Source organism: Nomascus leucogenys, chromosome 11 (assembly GCF_006542625.1).
Source record: "Nomascus leucogenys isolate Asia chromosome 11, Asia_NLE_v1, whole genome shotgun sequence".
NCBI lineage: Eukaryota > Metazoa > Chordata > Mammalia > Primates > Hylobatidae > Nomascus > Nomascus leucogenys.
The window spans coordinates 11,339,995-11,365,560 of NC_044391.1; the positions used below are offsets into that span (position 1 = coordinate 11,339,995).

A 25,566-nucleotide genomic window follows, 5' to 3' on the forward strand; every position below is an offset into this window, starting at 1 on the left:
AGGAATGGTTTACCTCTCTTCCAGCTCCAGGGAGGCCCACATGATGTAGGCCTGGCCAGTAAGAGCATACTCTTGCCCCTGTGATTCACACAGGAACTGGTCTAGAAAAGAGTGAGGGCCCTGCCCTTCCTGGGAATGAGGTAAGTGAGCCTCTTCTTCTTTCTGAAATCAGGAGCATTAAAGCTTGTAAATCTGGAGGTGCTGGAGCCATTCTTGCTACCACATGCAGACTTCATTTGAGAACAAGCAAAGCAGAGGAAAGTAGAACTGAAAGGTTGTGAAGTAAGTTCCTGACCACATCATCTTAGCACAAATTCAGCTATGTTTGAGGCTGTGTTCTCGATTTCTCAATTAATCAAAGAAAACAGTTATTTTGTTTTAAGTAGTGTGAGTAAGGTGTGTGGTCACTTTCAGTTGAAAGAGCTCTAATAAAAATTAAACAAGTAAGACATGGAAATTGCTTAGCATGGTGTCCGGCACATCAATAACGTTCTCAGTAAGTGGAAGTTATGTTTTAATTTTAGCTCCATCACTGAGGACACTTTTGACACAATTGTAGTCACTTTCTTTGACTGGACCTCAATTTTCTCTTCTGTGGGGTATAGATAATAGAGATACTCTAAATACATTAAAGCATTGTGGGAATAAGCAAGACAAATCTGCAAAGTGATCTGCATAATGCAACTCTATGCACAAAGATAACACAGCGGACTCATCAATCCCTATGAGGTATTTTTATTTTCTTTTGTTTTATTAAATCATTAAAGAAATTTCCTAGACAGGCTTCCTTCCTGCCTTATTTTATACTATCTAATTTTTTTCTAATATAAGGGAGCACAGCAATTATCCTTAAACCTTTCCACTGTCTCTAGCCAAGAAATCAGCTGGCATTTATAAGTACAGTAAGTGTTGGCTGTCTCAGGCAAGTGATCAAACACAGCTCACTACTAAGCAGGTCATTGGAATAGTCATTTGTATATCTGTCTCCTGAGTCTTATGTAAACAGTCCTAAGGGGGTTTCCCTGGAAACTCATGTGCCAAACTGTCTGCTTTCCCCTGCGCTTCTGGTTGCCTAGGGATTTGGGGGAACACTGCCTCCTTAATGAGATCTGGCCAGTCCCTTCCTGCTGGTTGCTAACCTATAAACGTATTCTAGTCAGGGCCAGCTTCATGGGTGTGTCACCCACAGTCACGCAAGTTCTTGTGCTCTTCGTGCTCCTAGGTGTCAGCCTAGGCAGCCCTGTACATGATATTAGGGGTAAATTATGGCGAAATGATTAGTTCTAGTATTAATTTAAAGTAGTAGTATAAAAGATAAAACCACCATATTTACTAAAAGGCATCTCTTCCTTTTTAATAATTTTCTGAGACAATTTGCTTATTAAAATAAGGAAACATACTTTGAAGCCCAAAAAAGAACTGCAAAATCTTCGCTTGGCAAATGAATGCTTAATAGAGATGAGGGAGGTATGAATAGACACGTCAATTATTAATTTCTATAATTATGTACTGATAATTGGCTGCCTTATTTTATGTTAAAATACCCATTCCTAATACATTTATTTTCCTGTTAGGTAATCAAACCGCTGCTACAATCTTTTAATAGTGAGTTTTAACATTTCAGAATAAAACTGAATCATGAGTTTATAAAATCTTTATTAGTTCACTGAATCTACTTTTAAAAGGTAGCATTCTGTGCATGTGTATGCCTTGTTACAGAAAATATAAAGTATTTCTAAACTGAGTTATTTAGCACAATTTCTCACATTTAGCAGGGTTTCTCACATGGTAAGCTTTGAATTGGTAATTGGAAAGCTGTAATGTTGACACCTTCAGCCTCAGCCCTGGGGCTATTAGAGCCCCAGTTGGTCATCAAGGGCATCTCAAGTGTCTGTATTTGAGGGCAGGCCTTTAGAAAGGCTGTCTCAACAAAAGCCATCTAATCATCTTCCCTAGTGTGTTGATGCTAAAGAGTTTATAGGGTCATATAAATTTGGAAGTACTGGGTTAAACTAGGTTAAACATGTTTTTTTTCTTTGTTTTACTTTTTTTCCTGCAGAGCCTTTCAGAAAAGTTAAAATACTTTGTTGTATTATGAGGAAAATAGTGTACTCAGTGCCTTTCAAATTTATTTGCTGATACCATTAATTTCACTTGGCTCCTTAGCACCTAGAGTCATGTTCAATTATACAAACAGTTTCTCAAAGTCTGGCTTTCAGATTACCTCACTCAAAGTCACCTTGGGAGTTTACTAAAAATACAGATGCTGGTTCCCACATCACATCATAGACATAATTATTGGAGGTGCTGCATATTAAATAAGATTTAGAGAAGAAACGTGTTTGCTCAAACATTAAAGAATCATGAGAGACAAACAGTATAATTTTTTAAACCTATTTAATTTCTTGGTAGTTGTCTGCATTTAATCAAAGAGAAAGCTACCAGATTAGTTTTTAAAATATAAATATGTTACAATTTTTTTTCTATTTTTAGCTAAAATAACACATCTTCTACTACTATATTAAATTATGGATTTATTTGCAATATATTAAAATATTTGAGGGAAGTCTTCAAGCAGAATTATAATAAAGAATTTTCATATGTTTTGAAAATTAAAGTATATATATGATTTATGAAATTGTAAAAATAATGATCTTCAATAAAATGAATGATAAAGCCTAGAGTTGGCATAGAAATAAGGAAATAGAAATTTTCAAATGCTTTTGGTAGACATGTAATCAGGAAAATCTTTCTGGACGGCAATATGACCATTAACCATGATGGAGTAATTGATACTAGAGTACTTTCCTGCAGTAAGCAAATAAAAAAAGTGGACAAAATGTATGAGGCCATTCTTTTTAGGTAACAGATAACAGGCAGTGCAAGACTAGAAAAAAGGATACTCACAAGCTAATCTTCATGATCATCCCCTACTTTCTGTCTGGGAACAATCCCGAAAGAGGTTCAGAGAGCTTGTGTTCAAGCAGAGCATGGTGGTCCCACTAAGATGAGGAGGCAGACATGAAAATGTGGGGCAGCAGAAAGAAATCAATTCTGTGGTACAGAGTGTCAGAGAGAGGGAGGTGTCCAGAAAGTAGGTTTCAGAAACCCACATGGAAACACTGTGAGTCTGTGGTTGAGTCCTGGGCTATATATGCAGGATGAGAGCACCAGAGGTTTACCAGATTGCAGTTGCTACTTGAGAAAACTGTTCAGATAAATTACAGGTTTGGCAATTCTGGAAGAGAAAAGCTGGATGAAGTTGTTCTTGCCTCAGTCAGATCTCATTAACACCTTGTTAAAAACCCTGACATCCAGCTGACACAAGAAAGGCTGAGATTTTAAAAGTGTCGTATTCTAGAGGAAGACCTAATTTAGGCCTGCCCTAACAAAACCCATAACCTAATCTGGTAAGACATGGAAGGGAGAGATTTTGGAGTTTGAGTCCTGTGAAATTGGAGTGACATGCTTTAAGCATATGCATTCGAACAAAGTCCAAACAAGTGCAAAGTGATCCGCTAATAATAAAGTGCTTGCTATAATAAGAATGAACACCATTCAGAGGAAGAAAACAGAACTCAAGCTCGGGGCATTATCCATAATTTCCAGGATTCAACAACATAATTCATTATGTATAAAAAAGAGAGAAAACAGGACCAAGAGTCAAGAGGAACAAAGCTGAGATAAACCAGATGCTGGACTTAGCAAATAACAGCTTTAAAGCAGTTATTATAATTAGTATAAAAACATTCAAATAATAAAACAAATATATTCAAAAACTAAAGGAAGACATGGTTTCAACAAATTAACAGACAGGAAAATTCATTGAAGAAATAAAGACTATCAGCCAAACAAAATGGAAATTTTAGAACTAAAAGTATAATAACAGAAATAAAATATTAACTCCATGGGTTTAATAGCAGATTAAAGTATTGGAGTTGAAAGAGAAAACAGTCAATGAACTTGAAGACAGATCATAGAATTTATGCAATTGGAAGAACAGAGGGAAAAAAGATTGAAGAAGGTGAACAGATCCTCTTGGCCTGTGTGTTATCAAATGGTCCAACATATATGTGACTAGAGTTTCACAAGAAGAATAGAGAGATTGGGGAAGAAAAATACTCGAAAAAATAATGGCCATACACTTCCCAAATTTGATGAAAAACATTACATTAGATATAAGGATTCATTAATAACCAAGTTGAAGAAATGTTAAAGGAGTCAAACCCTGGCATATTTTATGTAAACTGCTGAAAACAAACCACAGAGAAAAATCCCTGAAAGGAACGAGAGAAAAAATACATTGTCATGGGAACAAGGAACATAATTATTGGTAAGTTTTTATGAGAAACAAGGGAAGCCAAGAAGATAATGGAATGGCATTTTTTTAAATACTGAAAGAAAAGACAAAGTGAATCCACAATTCTATATCCACAAAAATACTCCTTTAAAAAAAGTGAAAATAATCAATAGAAGCGTGGAAAGTTTGTTGCCTGCAGACCTCCTGCATTTGGAGAAATTCTGAAGGATGCCTTCTAGTCTGAAGAGAATTGGTACAAAATGGAAACTCCAAAAGGAATGAGAACCCGATATGATTTTCTTTTTGTTAGTGCTAACTGGTTTGCAGGTAGAAGTTTTGGAACTGCTACAGATATTTGAGAACATGATAAAAGCTGAAATAAGAACAAAGCTGACCCATTTCTGAAAATCTTAGTGACAGAAAAACTATTTACTCTAAAAAATAAATAAAAAAGCCAAACAGACCTATATGTGGTATCTAACAGAGTATTAAAAAATCAGTATTTATAGTCTAATCCCTGTATTAAGCAGGGAATTATATTCTATTTTTAATGCAGGCCCATTATCTTTTATCTTCAAATCTAAAACTCTCAAGTTTGTTTTCTTTTTTCTTAAATTTCTTTGGTGGCAAAATCTGTCCTGACTTGAACTAATTTGGTCATAAAACCTGACCTGCACTGACTCAGGCTATTTATGGTGGTGGTTTTTTTTTTACACAGGGTTTGAAGATTTCTGTTTCACTGCGGAAATAGTACTGTGCATTATTACAGGGTGTGGTCCATGGTTCTACAAGTCATTTTACCTAATATATATGAATACATTACCTTTTCCTATTCAAATAATTCTGAATTCTGAGGCAAATTTGGTTTCAAATAAGTGAATATAAACTGTAATTGCTTTTCTTCCTTTTTTAAAAAAAATTATTTTCTAGATTCTTTTTACAGTGAGACAGAGTTAAGTGAAGCTACAGACTGAAATGTATGTTCCTGTGTTTACTAAAATGATGGAGTGTACATCCTCAAAAGCAGATCTACAGAAGATTACTAAATCAGGATACCACTTTGATGTCTGCCCAACAGCAGTTATGTTAGAAGGAATACAACTAATTTGTATTGTTCCCTCACGTGCTGAACACCGTATATGTAGAAGACCGTGCTCTACGAAGGTTCTCTTTTTGCAGTTATTAATAGCCCTCGGGAGTAGATAACAATTGCTCATTAACAGACCAGTTAATGGCAGTCCCTACAATACTGCCAAGTAAATTACAAAAAAAAAAAAAAAATACACCACCTTCTCCAGAATCTGCAATAATGTCCCCTATTTCCATTTTATTCATTCTCATTTCTCGTTTTGCACTTGCAAACAGTATAAACTAGAGTAAAACCTGCCAGCTGTAATCCTTTTTGTTTCTTTATAAAATGTGAATATAGTATTTGCCCTACACACCTGACAAGGCTGTTCAAGATCAAAGAAAAGAGCCTACATGAACCTTTCTTGTAAATTCTACAGATTATAACTAATTTTACTCCCTGTAGTCTGAAACCGCCTATCCTTATTTGTCTCTTCACCTGTTACATACATTATTTATACACTTTTGTTATACACCAGTGCTTTACTTTTATCTACAAATTCCAAACGAAAGAAATGCCACCAACATATTATCAACGGATTCATCTATGATGTTACTGAAGTTTTAAAAATATATTTTCTTTTTTTTGCTTTCAGCTTTTCCTAATATGGTGGGTACTCAAATGTAGGTGATGCTGGAAAATAATTGCATGCATATTATTCATTACCATTTGTATTGCTTACAAGTATCTGAGCTCTGTGAAAGGAGATGCTTTTTTTGTTTGTTTTGTTCACTGCTTATTTCTAGTGAATAGAACAGTATTGGACACGTGACAAACATTCCAAATACTTATTAAATGCATAGCTATATACTAATATATATGATATATATCATAGATATGTGTGATTGATTTCAATAACAGATATTATATAGGTACATGTGTGTATGTCTCTATTGAATGCTTACTAATTGCTAGGTTGTACACTCAGGCTTATACATATTTTATCTCATTTGGTCTTTAAAGTAAATCTATAAAGTGTACTTTAAAGTTCTCCTATAAGAAAACTGGGCTTAGAGATGTTATATAATTTCCTCAACATAATACAACTGATAAGTGATAGATGGCAGGATTTAAACTTGAATGTTAAAATATATTCCCTAATCTTTCATCCAGGAATGACGTTAAAAACCATTCTAATAAATTATTTTTTACTTGGGTTTGTTTTTTTTTTTTTTTTTTTTTTTTTTTTTTAGACGGAGTCTGGCTCTGTCACCCAGGCTGGAGTACAGTGGCACAATCTCGGCTCACTGCAACCTCCACCTCCCGAGTTCAAGCGATTCCCCTGTGTCAGCCTCCTGAGTAGCTGGGATTACAGGTGCGCGCCACCACGCCTGGCTAATTTTTGTATTTTTAGTAGAGACGGGCTTTTGCCATGTTGGCCAGGCTGGTCTCAAACTCCTGACCTCAGGTGATCCACCCGCCTCGGCCTCCCAAAGTGCTGGGAGTACAGGCATGAGCCACTGCACCCAACCTTGTATTTGGTTTTATACAAGGTTTTGGAGAAGTCACAACCAAAATTAGAAATGGTGACTATGGGAACATCTCTTGATCTACATACCACACTGCCATATGTTGATATAGAATTTTACAGGTGCACACACATGCTTGCATCCATCATGGCTGTAGAAAGTTTCAGAGTTAAACCTTTAGGCAGGTTAATTGAAAAACAGACTTCTGGGACAAAGCTGAAAGAGAAATCTTAAGGCCAGTGGTTTTACTAAACTAGAAATTATATAATGAGTGACTAAGTTATGTTTTGATTTAATTGAAGCATACCAAAATATCAGAAAACAACAAAATGTTCCCTTTTAAGATTTGACTTCATACTTTATTTATTCAACTAAGGTGTCTGTCCTCATAAAAATATCTGCTATATCTAATGTGTCAAAAAGTGTTTAATAAGTTTGTATATTCTGGTTCTAGAAGCAAATTTTCTCTGTGAGGGTAAAAAAAACCCCATAATATAGTATTGGCTCAAGTGATAATCCATCAAAAAATGAATTACTACCATTATTTCCTGTGATATAGCTAAAGAATATTCACATAGGGCCTCAGCAATCACTAAAATTAATATTTTAGGACTTTGTAAATTACTAAAAATTACATATCACATTTTAGCATTCCCGTTTCATTACATTAAGAATTGTTTCTATGTATATTTTAATTTCAGATAAACTGATACACCTTCAATAATGCAGGTTTATTATGTAAGTTTTTACTGATCCTACAAAGGATGCAACAATTACATTTCCAAAGATGTAAATTCGGGGCTAACCTTCTCTATTTAATCCTTTATTGTTTGGGGAGAAGAATTACTCACCTGGGATTCATGAATTGTATGGTCACTCAACCTGTTTTCTTGCACCACTTTTTATCATAAGATAGGTTCTTCTGTGTTAGTTTTCAAAGTTTAAACCACATACATAAACTGGCCTTGAGTATCTATCTACACTTCTAGGTGGCTGGGTAAGGAAAGCATCTTTCCTCTCAGAATGTGGTCATCAAACAACCCATTTACTTGCATTGTTAACCTCTTCCTACTTCTTTCTGTTCATGTCTCAGGTCTTTCCATCTGGAATGGTTATTCTCCTGGCAAATGTTACTAGTGTGTAAGAAGATAGGATGAGGAAAATAACCTACTACCAGGGCACTCAGCTATAACTGTGCCACGTCTGATGATCTTGACCACCGCATCTTCCTTCCTTTTAGTGTTTGTTCTCAAGGCCACCACAATATCACATTCTTTTATTCTCCTGTTACTTGCATGATCACTCTCCATTTTCTCGGTAAATATTCTTTATCTTCCCACCCCTTAAATGAGCTCCAAGAGTTAAATTCCTTATCTGCATAGTCTCCTAGAGTGACCTTAAGCATTTTCGTGGATTCAGCAATCACCCACATTGCTAATGACTCCCAGATGTCCAGCTCCAGCACAGTGCTCTCTATAACACCTTCTTTGACTTATCTGTCTGAATAGTCCACCAGATCTTCAACTTGATGTGAGACGGAACTGAGCTTGAATTTAATTACTGTTCCTACTAGCTTTGCCATCCTAAGCAAGCATTTAATGCCTCAAAGCCTCAGTTTACACCACTGTAAAATGGGGATAATGATTCTCATTGGGTTGCTGTGTGGTTTTAATGAAATAATGTATTTTAAGTGATCAGTTTAGACTCTCATGCATAGTACGTCAAAAGAGGAGATAAGTGTGCCATTTATTTAAAAAAAAGGAACTCGTTACTCTCCAAATCTGATTGCTGATTCTCTCCTACCTTGATCAGTCAACGGTATTTCTTTCCACCATTTGCCAAGTCATAAATCTATGAGTCAAGCCACAAATCAATTTTTATCATCAGGTCCTTTCTTTCTCCCAAATACCTTTTAGATCGGATAATGTCATTTCTAACCCCTGTCTTAATTTACAGGCTCTCCTCATTTCTTACTTATAACAGAAAAAAAGTCTTATTTTTTCTTTTCCCTGTCTTTAATGTATCCTCTACATCATCGTGAAAATGATCTACCTAAAACTGTGCATGGGTCATGGCTGACACACTCTTAGGTGACCCTTAATGAGTCATGCTCTTGTATAACTCCTCCTCTTGAGTGCAGGTGGAACACGTGGCTTGCTTTTAAGCAACAGAAAAATATAAAAGTGATGGTATGTCAATACCAAGATTATGATTATATGAGACCCCATCTCAGCAGATTGAAGTGAGAGACTCTACTAGCCTTGAAGAAGCAAACAACCACATTTTAAAGAGTCAATGAGGAGATCTATGTGCAAAAACCTGTGGGTGGCCTCCAGGAGCTAAGGACCTTACTTCTGCAAAAGCAAGGAACTGAATTTTACCAAAAACCAGGTGGGTTTGGATGAGGACCTTGAACTTTAAAAAACAATGCAGCCTGGCAAAATTTGGTTACAACCTTGTGAGACCCTGATCAGAGAGGCTAACTAAGCAATCATCCTTGGGAGCTGTAAGATAATAAATGTATGTAGTCTTAAGCCACAAATTTTGTGGCAATTTGTTATATACCAATAGAAAACTATCTCAAATGTGTATCAGGCAGCCACTCCCATGCGAAATAAATATTCATTGAATTGCATTAAATTGTAATTGTAAATTGTAATTGTAAATTGTACATGTAAATTGTAATTAAATTGTAATTGTAAATTGTAAAATAAATTGTAAATTGTAAAAAAATTGTAAATAAATTGTAAATTGTAAAGTAAATTGTAAAATATTCATTGAATTGCATTAAATTGACCCAATTCCATTGGGTCAAGAGATTCTTAAAGGAAAGTGATGTTGCCATTTTTCTTTATATATCGTAAGTCCTGGAGTGCAATAAGCTCAATAAATTCTAATGACTGAATAAATGACATCTTTGTGATATATTACTATGTTATTCTATACTGGTTGAGAAAGAGCTCTAGAACATAACATGTTATCTTTTTGCATAAATCAGTAAGGACATTTCCAGAGTTTTAAACATCAGAATTGATTGATCTTTGTTTTAAACATTATTAAAAGAAGCATAGATTAAGCTATAACTCAAAAGCTAGTTGTATTAAGTTTCTATTGCTGTCATGAACAAATTATTACCAATTTAGTGTCTTAAAAGGACACATTAAAGGCCAGGTGCAGTGGCTCATGCCTATAATCCTAGCACTCTGGGAGGCTGAGGTGGGCAGATGGCTTGAGCCCAGGAGTTCAAGATCAGCCTGGGCAACGTGGAGAAACCCCATCTCTACTAAAAATAGAAAAATTAGCCAGGCGCGGTGGTGTGCGCCTGTAGTACCAGATACTTGGGAGGTTGAGATGGGAGGATCACCTGAGCCCAGGGTGCAGAGATTGCAGTGAGCTGAGATCACACCACTGCACTCTGGCCTGGGCCACAAAGCAAGACCCTGTCTCAATAAACAACACAAATTTATTATCTTAAGAGTTCTGTAAACTAGAACTGCATCACAGGTCTCACTGCACTGAAAAAAGATTTTGAGAGGGTTCCTTTCTGGATGCTTTAGGGAGAATGAATATACATCCTTGCATTTTCCAGCTTCTAGAGACCACCTGCTTTCCTTGGCATATGGTCTCATTCCTCCATCTCCAAAGCCAGCTAAGTCACATTTCTCTGACACTTCTTCCACTATCACATCTCTAACAATGGCCAGGAAAGCTCTGCTTTTTAGGAACTCATGTGATTAGACTGGGCACACCCAAGCAATTCAGGAAAATCTCCCCATCTCAAAGTCTGTAACATTAAACGTATCTGCAAGTTCCTTTTCACAAGTAAGATAACATATCCCCAGTTCCAGAGATTAGGACATAGAGATCTTTTGAGACAGAGGCATTATTCTGCCCACCCCATTAGTGGAAGAGAAGAATAAGAATGCAACTGATTGTAACACATACGACTCTAATACCACAGACTTCCTCAGAAACTCCGTTTTCAGATCTTTTCATTCCAACTTAAACTATATTTCGCATTCTATAATGAAACATTTCCTTCTATTTTCTAGAATTTGAACTTTCCCAAGTTCAATAAAAAATTTTAAAAGCCAGCTTTCTGCAAAAACCGCCACCACAACTGGCAGCTATAGCCTTCCTATGGATACTCACATAGGGAAGGCCTGGCCTGGCTGAGCAGCAGGCTGTGAATTCTTCTCCTCGGGACAAAGCCTGCCAAGTCTGCCTCAGGGAAATTTGGCAGCACATCAAGAACAAAAACTTAGTGTGGCTGTTTATTCTTGACACACAGACAATAGACTGCATCATTTAATGTCTTCAGGCTAGAAAACTTTTCTTACATTCCTATCACTACAGGGTTAAATAGGGGCAACACCCAGGGATGAGGTCTGACTGTAATTGTTTTCAAGTCATCTAGAGAAACATCAGGGATTCAGTAGTAAATGAGCCAGTGGTGCAAAGTGAATCATTGCCTTCTATCCTCCTGCTGAGAGCCACTAGGCCCTTGCATGATATTCCAAACTCTCCAAATGTATGCAGAATCCATTTTAATTAAGTAAAAAAAAACATGCCAAAGAGTTTGATGGGTGTTTTGGTGAGCGTGCAAGGCATTTTGAATATAGATATGAGTCCCATTTTAAAACAAATTTTAAATGGGCAAAAATTTAGTGATACATCAAAAATGAAGGTAAAGTTCTACTCCCTTTCCACATCTTCCCCTCCCGCCTCCAATTTTTATTTCCTTTCTTCCTAGGCATAATGTAACTGACATAAACATATCAAATTCACAGGTTAAATTCAAGCACATAAGTTAATTCACACACAAAAATTCAGTCTGTTCCAAGGTGCAGTTCGTCCAAGTCTTCTCTGTCACCTTGTAAGATGAATCTTGTTCACATATAAGACTTGGTAGTAACATACGGATGGGTAAAAATGAGTGCTATCACTCAAACAAAGCAATGCCAACGCTAATGTTGAATGTCAACACATCAGGGATATCATCATGATATATGTGGATGAAACATTTAATTCACAGTAAAATGAGAAACTATAAATGAAATGAACTTCATTTACGGAAAAAATGTAAAGTAGTTATGGTAAATGAGGTAAAAATGTGAAGAGAATAAATGCTCAATATATGAACTCAAGACAGCATGGATTTATATTCTGGTTGTATTATATATTAACTGCTATCTCTATGATCTTATCTGTGATTCTGCCCGAAAACAATGACAAATAATAAATGCAACTTATTCATTCAAATAATATCTATTGAGTGGCTACTCTGAGTGATGCACTAGTCTAGGTACCAAGGATACAGCAATAAATCAATCAAACCCATATCCCTGCCCTCCATAGCACCTACATTCTTACAATTATTCATATGATATTTATAAGGGTTGGATGAGATAATTTATTTAGCATTCCTGGAAAAAGACAAGCACTGCAGATAAATTTAATTAGCATCATTATAATAGTAATAAAATATTTTAGAAATCTGTAAATATATATTTATTTGCCTAAGCCAGAATACTAAATAGTAAATGGGTAATTTGAGCAGACTAGAACCAATTATCATATATACTAACATATATATAACACATTATATGTCTATATTCTTTATACAATCATTACATGAGATTTTACACTGTCCTTAAAATAACAGGTCTCTGAAGAGTAGCTTAAAGAAAAATAATGCTGCTTTTTGAAACAAATTTTTTCAGCAATGAGCCATATTTTTATTTTTAATAAGTTCTCTTTTTAAAGTAAAATGTAAATGATAACATTTGCCTCTAGATTAGCATTCACTCGGGGCTATGCTCCTTTCTTTCCCTCTCTCTTCACATACCCCTTGGCTACTCTTCTACATGATCAAGTAGTCATGACACCGTGACTTATCATCTATCTCCCATCAATTCAGCCATCGTTCCACTCTGTTCCATTAGTATTTCCTGCTGTGAAAATCCCTATAGAATCTATGGTAAACTCTCAGAAGTTTCCACATTCTGCTTTGGAAAGCAGCAACCCACGATGTTATTAAAAATCAGTAACTTACAAAGGGTATTTTCCTTATGCCAAAGGAAAGGAGATGTCTAGACATCCTCAGACTGATGTTCACACACAACTTCCAGCTGACAGTCATCGTTTCTGAACTCACATGCATTGCTCCAGCTATCAAATTTTACATGGGGTACTTTAAGGAGTTCTTTAAAAATCAAAATTCCTGGCTCTGCAGTTCATTAAGTGTGCCATTCCAAGAGATGCAACTGCCAGAACTGGTTAGTTACTATGAAGGCAGTTATCCTCTAATGCTACAAGGCAAACATTTTAAAGCTTTATTCACATATGTGACACACACTTCAAAACTGCACACTTTCAGAGGACTTCCTGGAACCAATGTTCCAACTTAGTACTCCTCCAGTTAAACGGAAGCTAATAAGAAGCATGAAACAGTATACACTATATAAGAATGTTAGCAGAACACCACATGTATTGATCCTACATTAAAAAATCATAATAGCATTAAATCATCCTAAACCTCTAACACCCATTCATAAGAATACTCTCACTCTTTCATAAAAACCGCATGTCATTCTGATTCATGTATAGTGCTAAAAATATAAATTTTATAGAATGTCTCTGAACCTGACCCAGACACTTAAATATTTTCATAACTCCAGAAGCAAAAGGAAAACCGGCAAAAATCTCTTGACTGTGTAACACAGTCTGCTTTGAACAAACAACCTGGATGTAAGCAGTAGGTGGCAAAGTTAAAATAGAAATGTTAATCCTATGAGAACCTTTGCCTGCTGTTTTATAGCCCTTCCTCAAGATTTAAAAAAAAAAAAAAAAAGAGAGAGAGAAAGAACATAAAAACACCTACAGCCCTAATACTACAGAATAAAACAAAGTGCTGATTTTAAAATACATTTTTTCAACCTGTGATTTTTTTTTTATAGACAGTAGTATCAGGAATGGGTGGGAAAATAAGTAAATGTAGTTTCCAGCTTAAATTTTAACAAAGTAGCAGCATTTTTTTACTCAAGATAAAAGAATATTAATATTAATTTTGGACAATATTATGAATTACTGTATTATATCTACATATTAGAGAATAGCTTCTTGAAGAAGTATTAATTTTTTAAAAAATTTCCAATTATCAACCAAAACAGTGACAAGCAAACTTTTTCTGTAAAAGGCCAAAATATATATATTTCTGGCTTGGCTGGCTAAAACGTCTCTGTGGCAACTAATGAACTCTGCTACTGTAGTACAAAGGCAGCCACAGATGAAATGTAAATGAATGGGTGTGGCTATATTTTAATAAAACATTCTCTATGGACACTGAAATCTAAAAATCATATAATCTACACTGCTCATGAGATATTCTGCTTTTTACTTTTTCAACCATTTAAAAATGCAAAACATTATGAGTGTATGTACCATACAGAACATACGGTGGGCTAGATTTGGGCCATAGGTTATATTATTAGTTTGCCAACCCATAGACTAGATACCAATAATGAAAACCATAAGAAATAAAAGGTGAGAGGACAGCACTCACTTTTCCTTCCTTACTTCCTCTTTCCCTTCCTCCCTCCATTTTTCCCTTTTCTTTTTAAATTAATTAATAATTAATTTTGCTTGATATCTGGCAACACAAAAAAATAATCTGATGCAGTTTGATGGGAGTAGAAGGTCAGTATCTCAAATTCAGCCAGAGTTGTACACGATAATGGTATTGGGCTAACTGTAACAGTTACCAGGCATGGAGCCCACACAACTACCATGCAGATTCTGTAAGCTACAAAATCATTCATAATATTCAAAGTGAGTATCATTAAATGAAATCCTATTTGCATTCCAATGAACTGTCACATAAGTTTCCCCTATGTCATCTTCTTTGACAAATAATATCTTCATTGAGTTTCCCTGAATTTTCCATGATGATACAGAAGAAAAGCCAAAAGAGAAACTTGCTTCATTGTGCCAATAACTGGAGCACCATCATTCGTTTATAACAGCTGAAGGGCTGTCTGACACTAGGGGACCTGGAAACACCCAAGAAACGTTCTCTCCTTCCCAAGACAGTTAGATATATAATGCTAGGAAATCCTGGGACAATGACCTGTGATTATCCCCTAAAAAGGCTATTTTGCCCCTTTTAGTAACAAACAGGAAGAGAGAACTCTCTTACGGAGAAATTTTGCCAGCAAACCAAGAACTACTTGAGCAGTAGTTTTGTTTTTTTGTTTTGTTTTGTTTTTGTTTTTTAAGACAGAATTTCAGTCTTGTTGCCCAGGCTGGAGTGCAACGGCACAATCTTTGCTCACCACAACCTCCACCTCTTGGGTTTAAGCCTCAGCCTCCCGAGTAGCTGGGATTACAGGCATGCGCCACCATGCTGGGATAATTTTGTATTTTTAGTAGAGATGGGGTTTCTCCATGCTGGTCAGGCTGGTCTCGAACTCCCGACCTCAGGTGATCTGCTGGCCTTGGCCTCCCAAAGTGCTGGGATTACAGGCGTGAGCCACTGTGCCCAGCCGCAGTAAATATTTTATTCCAATATACTGGTTGTTAGAGACTCAGGTAAATTGAAATCATTGTTTAAAAGTTATAATGCAGCCTGTTATGACAATAAGGTCCAGTGGCTAAGCGCGTTACCATCTCTTCAGTAAGATGCTGTTGGCAGGAGCATTGTCACAGCACACACTTTCCTATTAGGATGGGATCCTCAAGAGACTCCTGTGGCTTTGTAAGCAATCATCAGTGCAGCTTCCACTACAATTAGAAACATATGCCTAAATATTGTTTTTGAAAATGACACAAGTGTTTAAATACCAAAATAAAAATTCTATGAAATGGTGCCAGAAACTTATGTGGTAAGAAAAGCCAAAGAATTTGTGCAAAAGTATGCTTCTTACTGTCTTCTATGAATAAATACTGCTGAACAGTTTATAATAGCTTAAAATTCCACCCATGAACTCTACATCTTTTATGGAGAAAATACACATATTTCATGTAGATTTTCATGAAAAAAACAAACAAACAACCAACTTGGCTGTGGCATCAAAGTCCACCTTTAAGACAGGCTTCACAAGAAAAAAAGAGAAAACAGTCATCTTTTCAGGGTAATATGAGACATTGTGGAGAGGTAATATTCTAAATTAACACATAGCTTCAGGAAAAAGAAAATTGTTTCTCTAACACAAACTCTAAGTTGAATGATCTGAGCTAAGGCTAAAAGCAAATCTTGGCTGTAGTCACTTACATGGAGGAGAACAAAGCTTATATGCAAATGAAGATTAGCTTTTACAGTCACATTTATGAATTTATATTACATGAGTAACAATGGACATAGTTATGATTTTCAATTTATCTTGACAAATATTTATTGAGCTTATCAGGTACTGTGATATGCCTAGAGAGAAATTATATAGCAAAGAGAGATAGAACTTTGAGAGAAATGTGCAGTAACGAATACAAATATGGGAGATTTGATTAACTGCTGGGTGGAGAGTTTTCAAAGAGGATAAACTGAGTTTGAAGCATGATGTTTGAAATGTTAATGGGTTATACAATGTGTGTTATCCAACAGTCAACTGTACATGAAAACACTGAGCATAGGAAATGGTAAGGAATAACAATATACATTTGGGATTTGTTTGCACAGAATGGATAATTAAACCCAAGTGAATGAATGAGATGGACATGGAGTATCTTAAAAAAGGGGACCATAAGGCCAGGCGCGGTGGTTCAGGCCTGTAATCCCAGCACTTTGGGAGGCCAAGGTGGGTGGATCACGAGGTCAAGAGATGGAGACCATCCTGGCCAACATGGTGAAACCCCGTTTCTATTAAAAATATAAAAATTAGCTGGGCATGGTGGCACGCGCTTGTAATCCCAGCAACTTGGGAGGTTGAGGCAGGAGAATATCTTGAACCCGGGAGGCAGAGGTTGCAGTGAGCTGAGATCGCACCACTGCACTCCAGACTGGGTGATAGAGCAAGACTCCGTTTTGCAAAAAAAAAAAAAAAAAAAAAGGCGGGGGGACCATAGACTGAACCTCAGGGAACACCCACATTCATGGGCAGGAGGAAGGCAGCTAAGAGGGAACCACTAGGAAGAGAGGAGAATCCTCTGACACATGACTGAAGTAATAGGTGAAGTGAGATTCTCCAATGCCAACTGATGCAAATAGGAGAGAGAGATATTTCAGTGATTAAAAGCCTATATTTTTATCATGAGACCATGCGAGACCTTGACAAAATCTGCAATACAGCAGAGGTGGCAGTGGGTGAAGACGGATATGTAGTTTCATAACCTGGCAAGTCTAGGTTGAGGATTCAGTGAAGGATGAAATGGAAGAATCAAGTGCGTAAGAATATAATTGATAACAAAAGTCCTGGCGATGGTAGGATGAGATACAAATTGAGAGCAGAGTGAGGAACAGTTATTCTGGGAAGGAAGTATTATTCCTCAGATGTCAGGCAAGCAAAGAGAGGACTAGTGAAAACTCAGATATGTCCAGCTGTGGGAAAGGATGCCAACCTAGGATGCCAAAAAGGATAACAAATGTAGTAGCACATTTTAGAAGATTCTCAGTCTCAGACCATAAAGCTGAAATTATATGAAAACATTCAGATATGGGGTTTTTAAGAATAAAAAAAGGATAAAATAAAAACCTTATCTTAGCACACTTTGGAAATTTTATTTAGCCAAGAAAAAGTACCCATATCTTAAACTGATTGAAGTACGAGTGCAATTTATCCCTTAATCCAGAACACATATTCCACCACTGCTATATTTTATAATGACTTTTACAGATGTGTTGTCTCTTTCCTAATAAACTACCTAATTACATAAAGTATTTCTAAGATTACAACAAGACGTTATTGTAAAGAGTGTTATTGTAAGTGAAGAGATTTCATCAGTTCCTATAAGGTAGTTAGGGATGTTTGAAAATATATTTTAAATTACTGCCCGACTGACAAGCCAGGGTGTGAAAGACATGAGTAGTGGTTCCTAACTTTAGTGTGCATCAGAATTACTTAGAGGGCTTGCGAAAACACAGATGAGTGGGTTTCATCCCTAGAATTTTGGAAGAAGCACCTCAGAATTTGTATTTCCAACAAGTTCTCAGTAATACTGATATTGCTGGTCCAGGGACCACACTTTGAGAACCACTGCTCTATAACATACAATGCTAGTTATTCCGTTATCATGTGGGTCTATAAACAAGTACATTTTCATTCAACTTCTATCAAAGTAAACTGATAGAATTTGTAGATGTATTAAAAGAGTGCCATCAATATTTTCAAAAAACCTGTCTATATTTGAGTCACATTCACTTCCAAATGTTACATTGAGTATGTTATCTGTCATTATCATTATCCTTCGAAAATGGCTTCATGTATTGATTAAGAAGTCAGAGTCTGTTTCAGTTGAAAGGAACACTTACCTACATGGCTTATTAAATAAGGGCTAAACCAGCTTCGGTTATATCTGGATGCAATTCTAGTACTTAATCATTGCTTTTTTCTTTTTCCACTGAGACAAGTAGAAGTTTTTCACAAAGCTGGTTCATTTCCAGTTTGGATGGAAAGTGCAGCAGAAAAATCATACAAATATCTTGTAATGACAAATTGCCAAGAAAATCACATAGCCCTACCTACATATATTTTATAATATATATATTATATAATGTATATATCTCTATATATATTCCTCACAAGAACTCTATAATTTACTTTATTAGCTTCATTTTACAGATATAGAAACTGAGGCAAAAAGAGATTAAATATCTCACTAAGGACTAGACAGAAGTAATTACTGGAGTTTTTCTAGTTTCAATATCATGGCCCTTACCTACTACCTATATTTCGTACATTCGTTTACTACACATTAAAGCATATCTTGGGCTCAAATATTTACCTGTTCCGAGAAACAGGACGTGGTATCTCCCATCAGCAGCGTTCACTCGATCCACAGCTATCTTTGTATACTTGTAGTCAGTACCAATACGAACAATCAAAGGCCTTTTGTGGATTGGGTAGATGGAATTGTACATGAGAGGATGGTTCCGAATGAAAGTGACAACATCATCTGGGAACTCCTTGGTGGTTCGCATGTTGGGTGTAAACGCTCCTCCTGGACACTAGAAAGAAAGTTTTAAAGAACCAAGTTAATAAAATAGTTGCCTTGTTCTAGGAATGATCAAAAACTCTCTACTTTTGAAATCACTTAGAAGCTCCAGTTGTTTTAAGTATATCCGCTACCTATGGAGGTGAAAAGAAATAGCAATGATTATGTTTTACTATCTGTAGATGATTAATACAGTGTGTACTAATTTTGAATTAGGCTAAGTCTTTGAATGTTATTCTGTTTTCAGAGAAGAGCTGATGCCATCTTGTATATGAGATAACTCTTCACCCTTCTCACTCACCACTTTTCTATTTCTTATTTTGTCCCAGACACCATTTTGTTAGGAAAACAAAAACTAGTGGACACAATCTAATGCTGCTACTTGTCAAAATAAATTATATTATTATCATTAAATTCAGTCAAACTCTGACATGTAAAAGTTTTATTTCATCTGATCTGCCCTCCCAAAAGACAGAGCTTGGAAATTGTAGCTTAGGGGCTTAGGTGGCTCATGCCTGTAATCCTAGCACTTTGGGAGGCCGAGAGGAGAGGATGTTGAAGCCAGGGGTTCAAGACCAGCCTGGGCAACATAGCAAAATTCCATCTCTGGGAAAAAAGTTAAAAATTAGCTAGGTGTGGTTGTGCATGCCTGTGATCCCAACTCCTTGGGAAACTGAGGCAGGAGGCTCTCTTGAGCCCAGGAATTTGAGGCTGCTGTGAACTGTGATGAAACCACTGCATTCTAGCCTGGGCAACAGAGTGAAACCCCATCTCTATAAAAAAAGGAAGAAGAAGAAAAAAAAGAAGGAGTAGGAAGACGAGGAGGAGGAAAGGAGGAGGAGGAGAAGTGGAGGAGAGAAGAAGAGGAGAAGAAGAAGATAGCTTAGATTGGATGTGGTAAATTAAATCTGGTAATTCCTCTCTATCAAAGATCCCATTCATTATCCTTAGAATAAAATACCAACAGCTTAGAATGGTGTACAAGCCTGTGCATGATCTGGCCTGAGCCTGCCCCTCCTACTGTAGGTCTTGCTGCTCCTGAGCCTCAAGCATACTTCCCCTCCAGGATCTTGGCACCTGCTGTTCCCCGTCCGGCATACTCCTCTCCAGAACACCCCATGCCTTTTTCTGTTACCTCATTCAGTTCTCAGTTCAAAAGTTGCTTCTTGCAAGTGATGACATATAAAAGGAGCTCCCCTTCTCCGTCTCTACTTTCTGTCTCCTTGGCCTGCTATTTTTCTTCACAGCCCTATTTACCTAACAGTATATTATGTATCAGTTGCTTGCGTCCTTATTGCCTGTTTCTCCCTCTAGAGTGTAAGCTTGTGCTGACTGTAACCGGATCTATTTTGTTATTGTTTTCCCATCAAACTTATAACAGAGCTGGTTAGTAGATAATCACCAAAGAGTAGTTGAATGAATGCATTAGATCATTCATTGTATCTGGCCTGCAATTTTGGTGCCGGGTCTGTATGAAACAGGGGCCTCAATTCTGGCCAGGAGGGAAAAGTTTCAGAACATTAAGTCCAAAGGGGCAGGCAGAAAACAAGAATGAGATCTGGAGAAAGGACTGCTGAACAGCGTCAGCAGTTCTGGAAAGGGAACCTGACAAGGGCTTCTGAGGAGAAGATTCCATTCATAGGGCACCTAAGGCCAAACTTAAGGGTAGGCTGGGAACTGCTGAAGCCAGAACTCAAACTCACTCACTAATTGGATCTGAGTGTTAAGTTATATGAGAAAAACCATTGGGTATAGTATTTTAATACATACAAACATTATTACTATTAATAATGTTATAAAATACCTGTCAATATTAAATTCCTGTCGATATCTCTACTTCCAGAAACAAAAACACTATTTTTTTCTTGAAACACACAGCACTATTGTGTTGGTCTTCATTTATCCTCTTTAGAGAGGTATGTGGTAAAAGGAAAGTAACAAAGCAAGCTGCCTGTTTCATAGCAATAGGCACAGCATCGGTCATAAATAGCAGGATGCAATGGGGACTGTGACAAACTGGGGAGTTATGTGTTACCCAAAGATGGCAATGAACACTTATCCAGCTGACTGCTTCTAAGCAGGAATAAAACCCTCATGCTTCCAGACCTCAGCAGAAGATAGAATGTGGAATTTTATGTAAAATCTGCCAAGTGTTTAATGTTGACTCAGTAAAAAAAGAACAGCAATGTGGGGGGCCAAACAAAATATGACAATCTCCAGGTTAAATCCCTGCAACAGCTGTCCAACAGTATTAGTGCCTTTGGGCCAACGTTGTCAGGCAGGCCTCCACGTGCAGCTAGATCTCAGCAGATTACTAATACCACCCCACTCATTTAGGCTGCATCATCATGAGTGCAGTATTTAGACTTACTTTGACCAGTTAACATTACCAGACTAGAACTTTTTACAGATCTGATAAATATAGTTCCCTTTTTGTAAAAAGGCACAAGGAGCAATTAAATGACTTAAAAGAGTAGCAGTAATGAGACAAGTAATAAAACGAAACCTCTCATTCTTTATTCCATTAACTAGACTTTCATCTGGAGTTCATATGTTTTTATTTTTTAAAAAGTATTATATTTAAATACAAGTTTATAAACTGCTCACAACGAAGACCAAAATGAGGACAAAAAATTTAATTTGAGGTTGTTCTAAGCTGATGAACGTGTTCCATACTTCTGCAAAATATAGAATTATGGGTGTTTTCTAGCCTCAATCTTCACACAAAGTGGAAAAAGGGAAATACATTGCTCACTGCATGAAAACACGGAAAGAGCAATGCATGGGTAATTTAAATAGTTCCAGAACTTCATAAAACACCACTAATGATGGCTTACTAAACTGAAATGTCTCCTTAAGTATTTGCAAGCATTCTCGTTTCTAAGTTCTGGAAAAATCAAAGTTAGCATATACTACTAAACAATTTACATAATTTCCAGTTAGTACAGTTTGAAGTGAGATAAGCTTATTGAATGATCAGTGCCTAGTCTCTGGCTTTTACTTAATGGTAAATGAAGTCCAGGTTAACAATTATGTCAAGGTTGCTCAAAACCATAGTTATTAAATAGGTAATCTAAACAAATCAAATCAAATAAGTTACTTTGCATTCATTAAAATATTCTCCACAAGACTTTTTTTAATACTCCCATGAATTTATCACCTAGAAACAAGTGTCTCCTAGTATATGTTCAAACTTACCAAATAATTTTTTGATAATAATTATTCTGTTGATTCATGGCATCAACTCTGCTGATAAGACAATGAGTGCTAATAATGTAACACAAACAAAAATTGATTGCCCTTTGTAGACTCTATCTGCAGTACTGAGTTTGCTCAATGTCATACTGCCAAGAATAAATCAGATGTGATTAACTTTTCTCTCACCTTGCAATATAATAAAGCATGTTTATCGAAACTTCAAGATAACATCTATGTGCTAACGTAAAATATTTGTCCACTAACTAGGCTAGTGTTTCATTCTTTGGAACGTTAATTTTACTCTGCAAACAGTCATTAAGCAATTTTGGTTAAACTTCTCCTTTAAGTGTTTTTCCTCAGTTCTTCTAGCTATTTGTTTATCAAGCAGTGATAAGCCCTCCTTTTATGAGTAAAGACATTTCAAGTGCTCTGATTACTAAAGTGTGATATGAAATGCTAGGAACAGCAAGAATGCCATGTTAGGAAAGTAACAGCAATTGTCCTTACCAAACTTCTTTCCTATACTCAGGTATTCATAAATATCTGCTGCCTTCTGAAGTTTCTAAATGTTCCCTTCATCTTCATGTCTATTGGGTCAGTTTTCAGAATATACTTATATATTAATATACGTATCCATTACTTGGACATATTTTATCCAAAAAGCACTTTGATGTGCCCAGTAGGGGACATAATAATAAAAAATTACTGTTATCTTCTAGACACAGGTATTCTAGTAAGAAAGATAGACATATTCAAACCAAAATAACAATATTATGACAAAAAGTAATAATTTGAAACAAACGTAAGATAAACAATCAATTTTGGTTTAGAATCAATTTCCCTACATACTCAAGAGCCAATATTTTTAAACCAAGTTTATAACAGTAGAGAACTTACAGCTGCCAAGGTCAGTGAAGAGGTTTAGAGATGAGAAAACAAAATTTAGAGTATTTAGAGAACTGTAATTCCTAGAGCATGGCTGGATCATGGAGCCCAAAGTGAAGGAAAGAGGTAGGAGGTGAGGCTGAAGACAGATGGCAGAAAATAAATGCAAAACTTGGCAGAGAAAGAGTGACTAGCATGGTCGAGGGGATCTTAACCTAACACGTGGGGGATAAGTGGTATATAGATAAATAAAGGGTCTTGGTGGCACTCTAGGATCTATGCTTATTTCTAGTACTGGTCTATGAAATTTGTATACTGAGAAAAACTCATTTTATGTTTCAACCTTGGTAATCCAAGCCCTTTGTTTGAAGCCCAAAAAATTACATAGTTGAAGACTTGTACTTACGTATTAGCTGACCCTCATCTTCCTTATATTTGCCCTCCCCTACATATAAAAGCCCACTGTTCCAGTCCTATTAACCCACACAGAGCTTTGAAAAATCACTTATTCATTTCCATCTGTGTCTTGTAGTGTATGCTGTACCCTTCATCTGAAAACCCCTTCATTCCTTACTCAATTTATCCACATCCAATCACCCTAGGGCAAGCTCAATCTCACATTTTTTTAATCCCTTTTCAAATCAGGCTGTTTTACTACAATCTCTCTCTCCTCTAAACTTTAATAATATTTATTTTTAAAATTTTATTCACGTTTTTAATAATGATGTGAGACGACGTAATTAATTTTTCATGTCTATATGTCTTATGCATTCAATTTTCTTAGAAACATTCCCAACTGAATGTTTCCAAACATCTAAGAGAAATAGAAATACTCTAATGTAAGCACAACCAGAAGACGTATGTAATCAACAAAACTGCCAGCAATGAACTTCTCGTATCCTTGCCACTACTGACTATGTGGCTCATCAATTTTCTGTGATCCTTTGCATGTACCCGACCTGTCCAAAGCATGATGATGGAAGCACATGACTCTGTTATACTTACAAAGAGATGTTAAAGTTGAACACTTTCATTAAGTTCTGCTTTAACAGGATATACAACATATACAAACAATCTCCTGCAGAAGCTTTATACACGTTGCAGCAGAATAATGTAATGTTTGCTCGGCCACAGAGTTTTATTCTTTGGCTGCCCTTTGCAACATACCAAAAGTGTCTTGTTTCTTCCACAAACTTGAATTACTTATGGAAAAATATTATGACACAATTGGCAGGCTTCTTCCTACTGACTTGGGCTTGCTGGTGGGGTCGTTTGCTAACAGAGCTACCAACTGTGCTTTAAAAGAAGCACCTACAGGGAACATTAGAACAAGGGTATGAGATTTCTGCCAGTTCCATTTCTTTAAGAACACAGCCATATATTTATGGGGTTGACTGGGCAACCATACTACTGTATGGGGAAATAAAGTAGGACAATCACAGCTGATCCTTCATTGCGAGGACTTCAGAAGCAACATTCTTAACCTTAGAGAAGAGAGAATACTTTGGATTACTTGGCCGCAGGTCGTTCGGCTACATGAGACAATATTAAACCCTGGAAGTGCAAGGAAGAGACAGACACTGCCACTCTGAGTCAGAGAGCTGACTTCATGGTGTTTTGCTGGTTGAAGGGTGGAGGGACAGAATCTTCAGGGAGGTACGCTTTTCCAGGAGGAGTTCCAGAGGTCACTCCTCTACCCCGCCTCTTTTATTCTCTAAGGATCACTCATCTGACAATTTTTTGATTTAAAGGAGCTGCTCTGGTCTCAACACCAGATGTAAGAAACCACATTATAGAAATATTTCTCAAATCCTGACTACTCCCTTTTTTCACGGAGTCTGCTGCAGATGTGTGTTGCTAACCCTGGCTTACTCTACACTGCTTTGGAACAGGAAACAAATGGTCATTCTTGAGAGCTAAAAAACAGTGAAAAGTGGGACTGTTAGCAGAATTTTCTAATTTAGCATTGGTTTATTCTGTTTTACTAAAAAGGGTTTAGTATTCCTACATTTTATGTAGAACAATTGCTGCCTGACATGAATGGTTTTACCACAGTGATGCTCTGAGTTCTATACACCTGTTAAGGTGCCTTTTAAGTTGTCACGTGGGTGAAGAGCCTGATGACAGGTAAGGTCAGAGGTCACTTTTCTTGAGGAAAAAAAAAAAAAAAACCTCCCTGATTTGTAGCAGTTGCCAGTTTCCATGGTGTAGATAGTTCCATGATGGCTGATTTCAAGTTACCACTCTAATGTTCTTAATTGAGAAGAGGTGCACATTATCTGCTCTTGTAAGCTGGGTCCATGCTGGCTCCAGCACAGACTGCATGAGGCTCTGAGGCCTCAAACCCTGATTCAAGCAGCATGGCTCTCTTTTATCTTTTTAATATCTTTATTTGAAGGATTTCTCTTACATTTTTTGGGGGGGGAAACAGAATTGTTGAG

At 36.6% G+C, this 25,566-nt stretch overlaps 1 protein-coding gene across 1 annotated transcript in view; it reads right to left on the reverse strand.

The window, feature by feature from the left end:
* The window catches only part of SEMA3C (semaphorin 3C), a 178,175-nt gene that overhangs the window by 28,708 nt on the left and 123,901 nt on the right, over positions 1-25,566 (reverse strand). Inside the window, exon 12 of the mRNA XM_003252189.3 lies at positions 18,833-19,055. Within this exon, the coding sequence (XP_003252237.1) occupies positions 18,833-19,055 (223 nt within the window). The remainder of the gene's footprint in view (positions 1-18,832; positions 19,056-25,566) is intronic.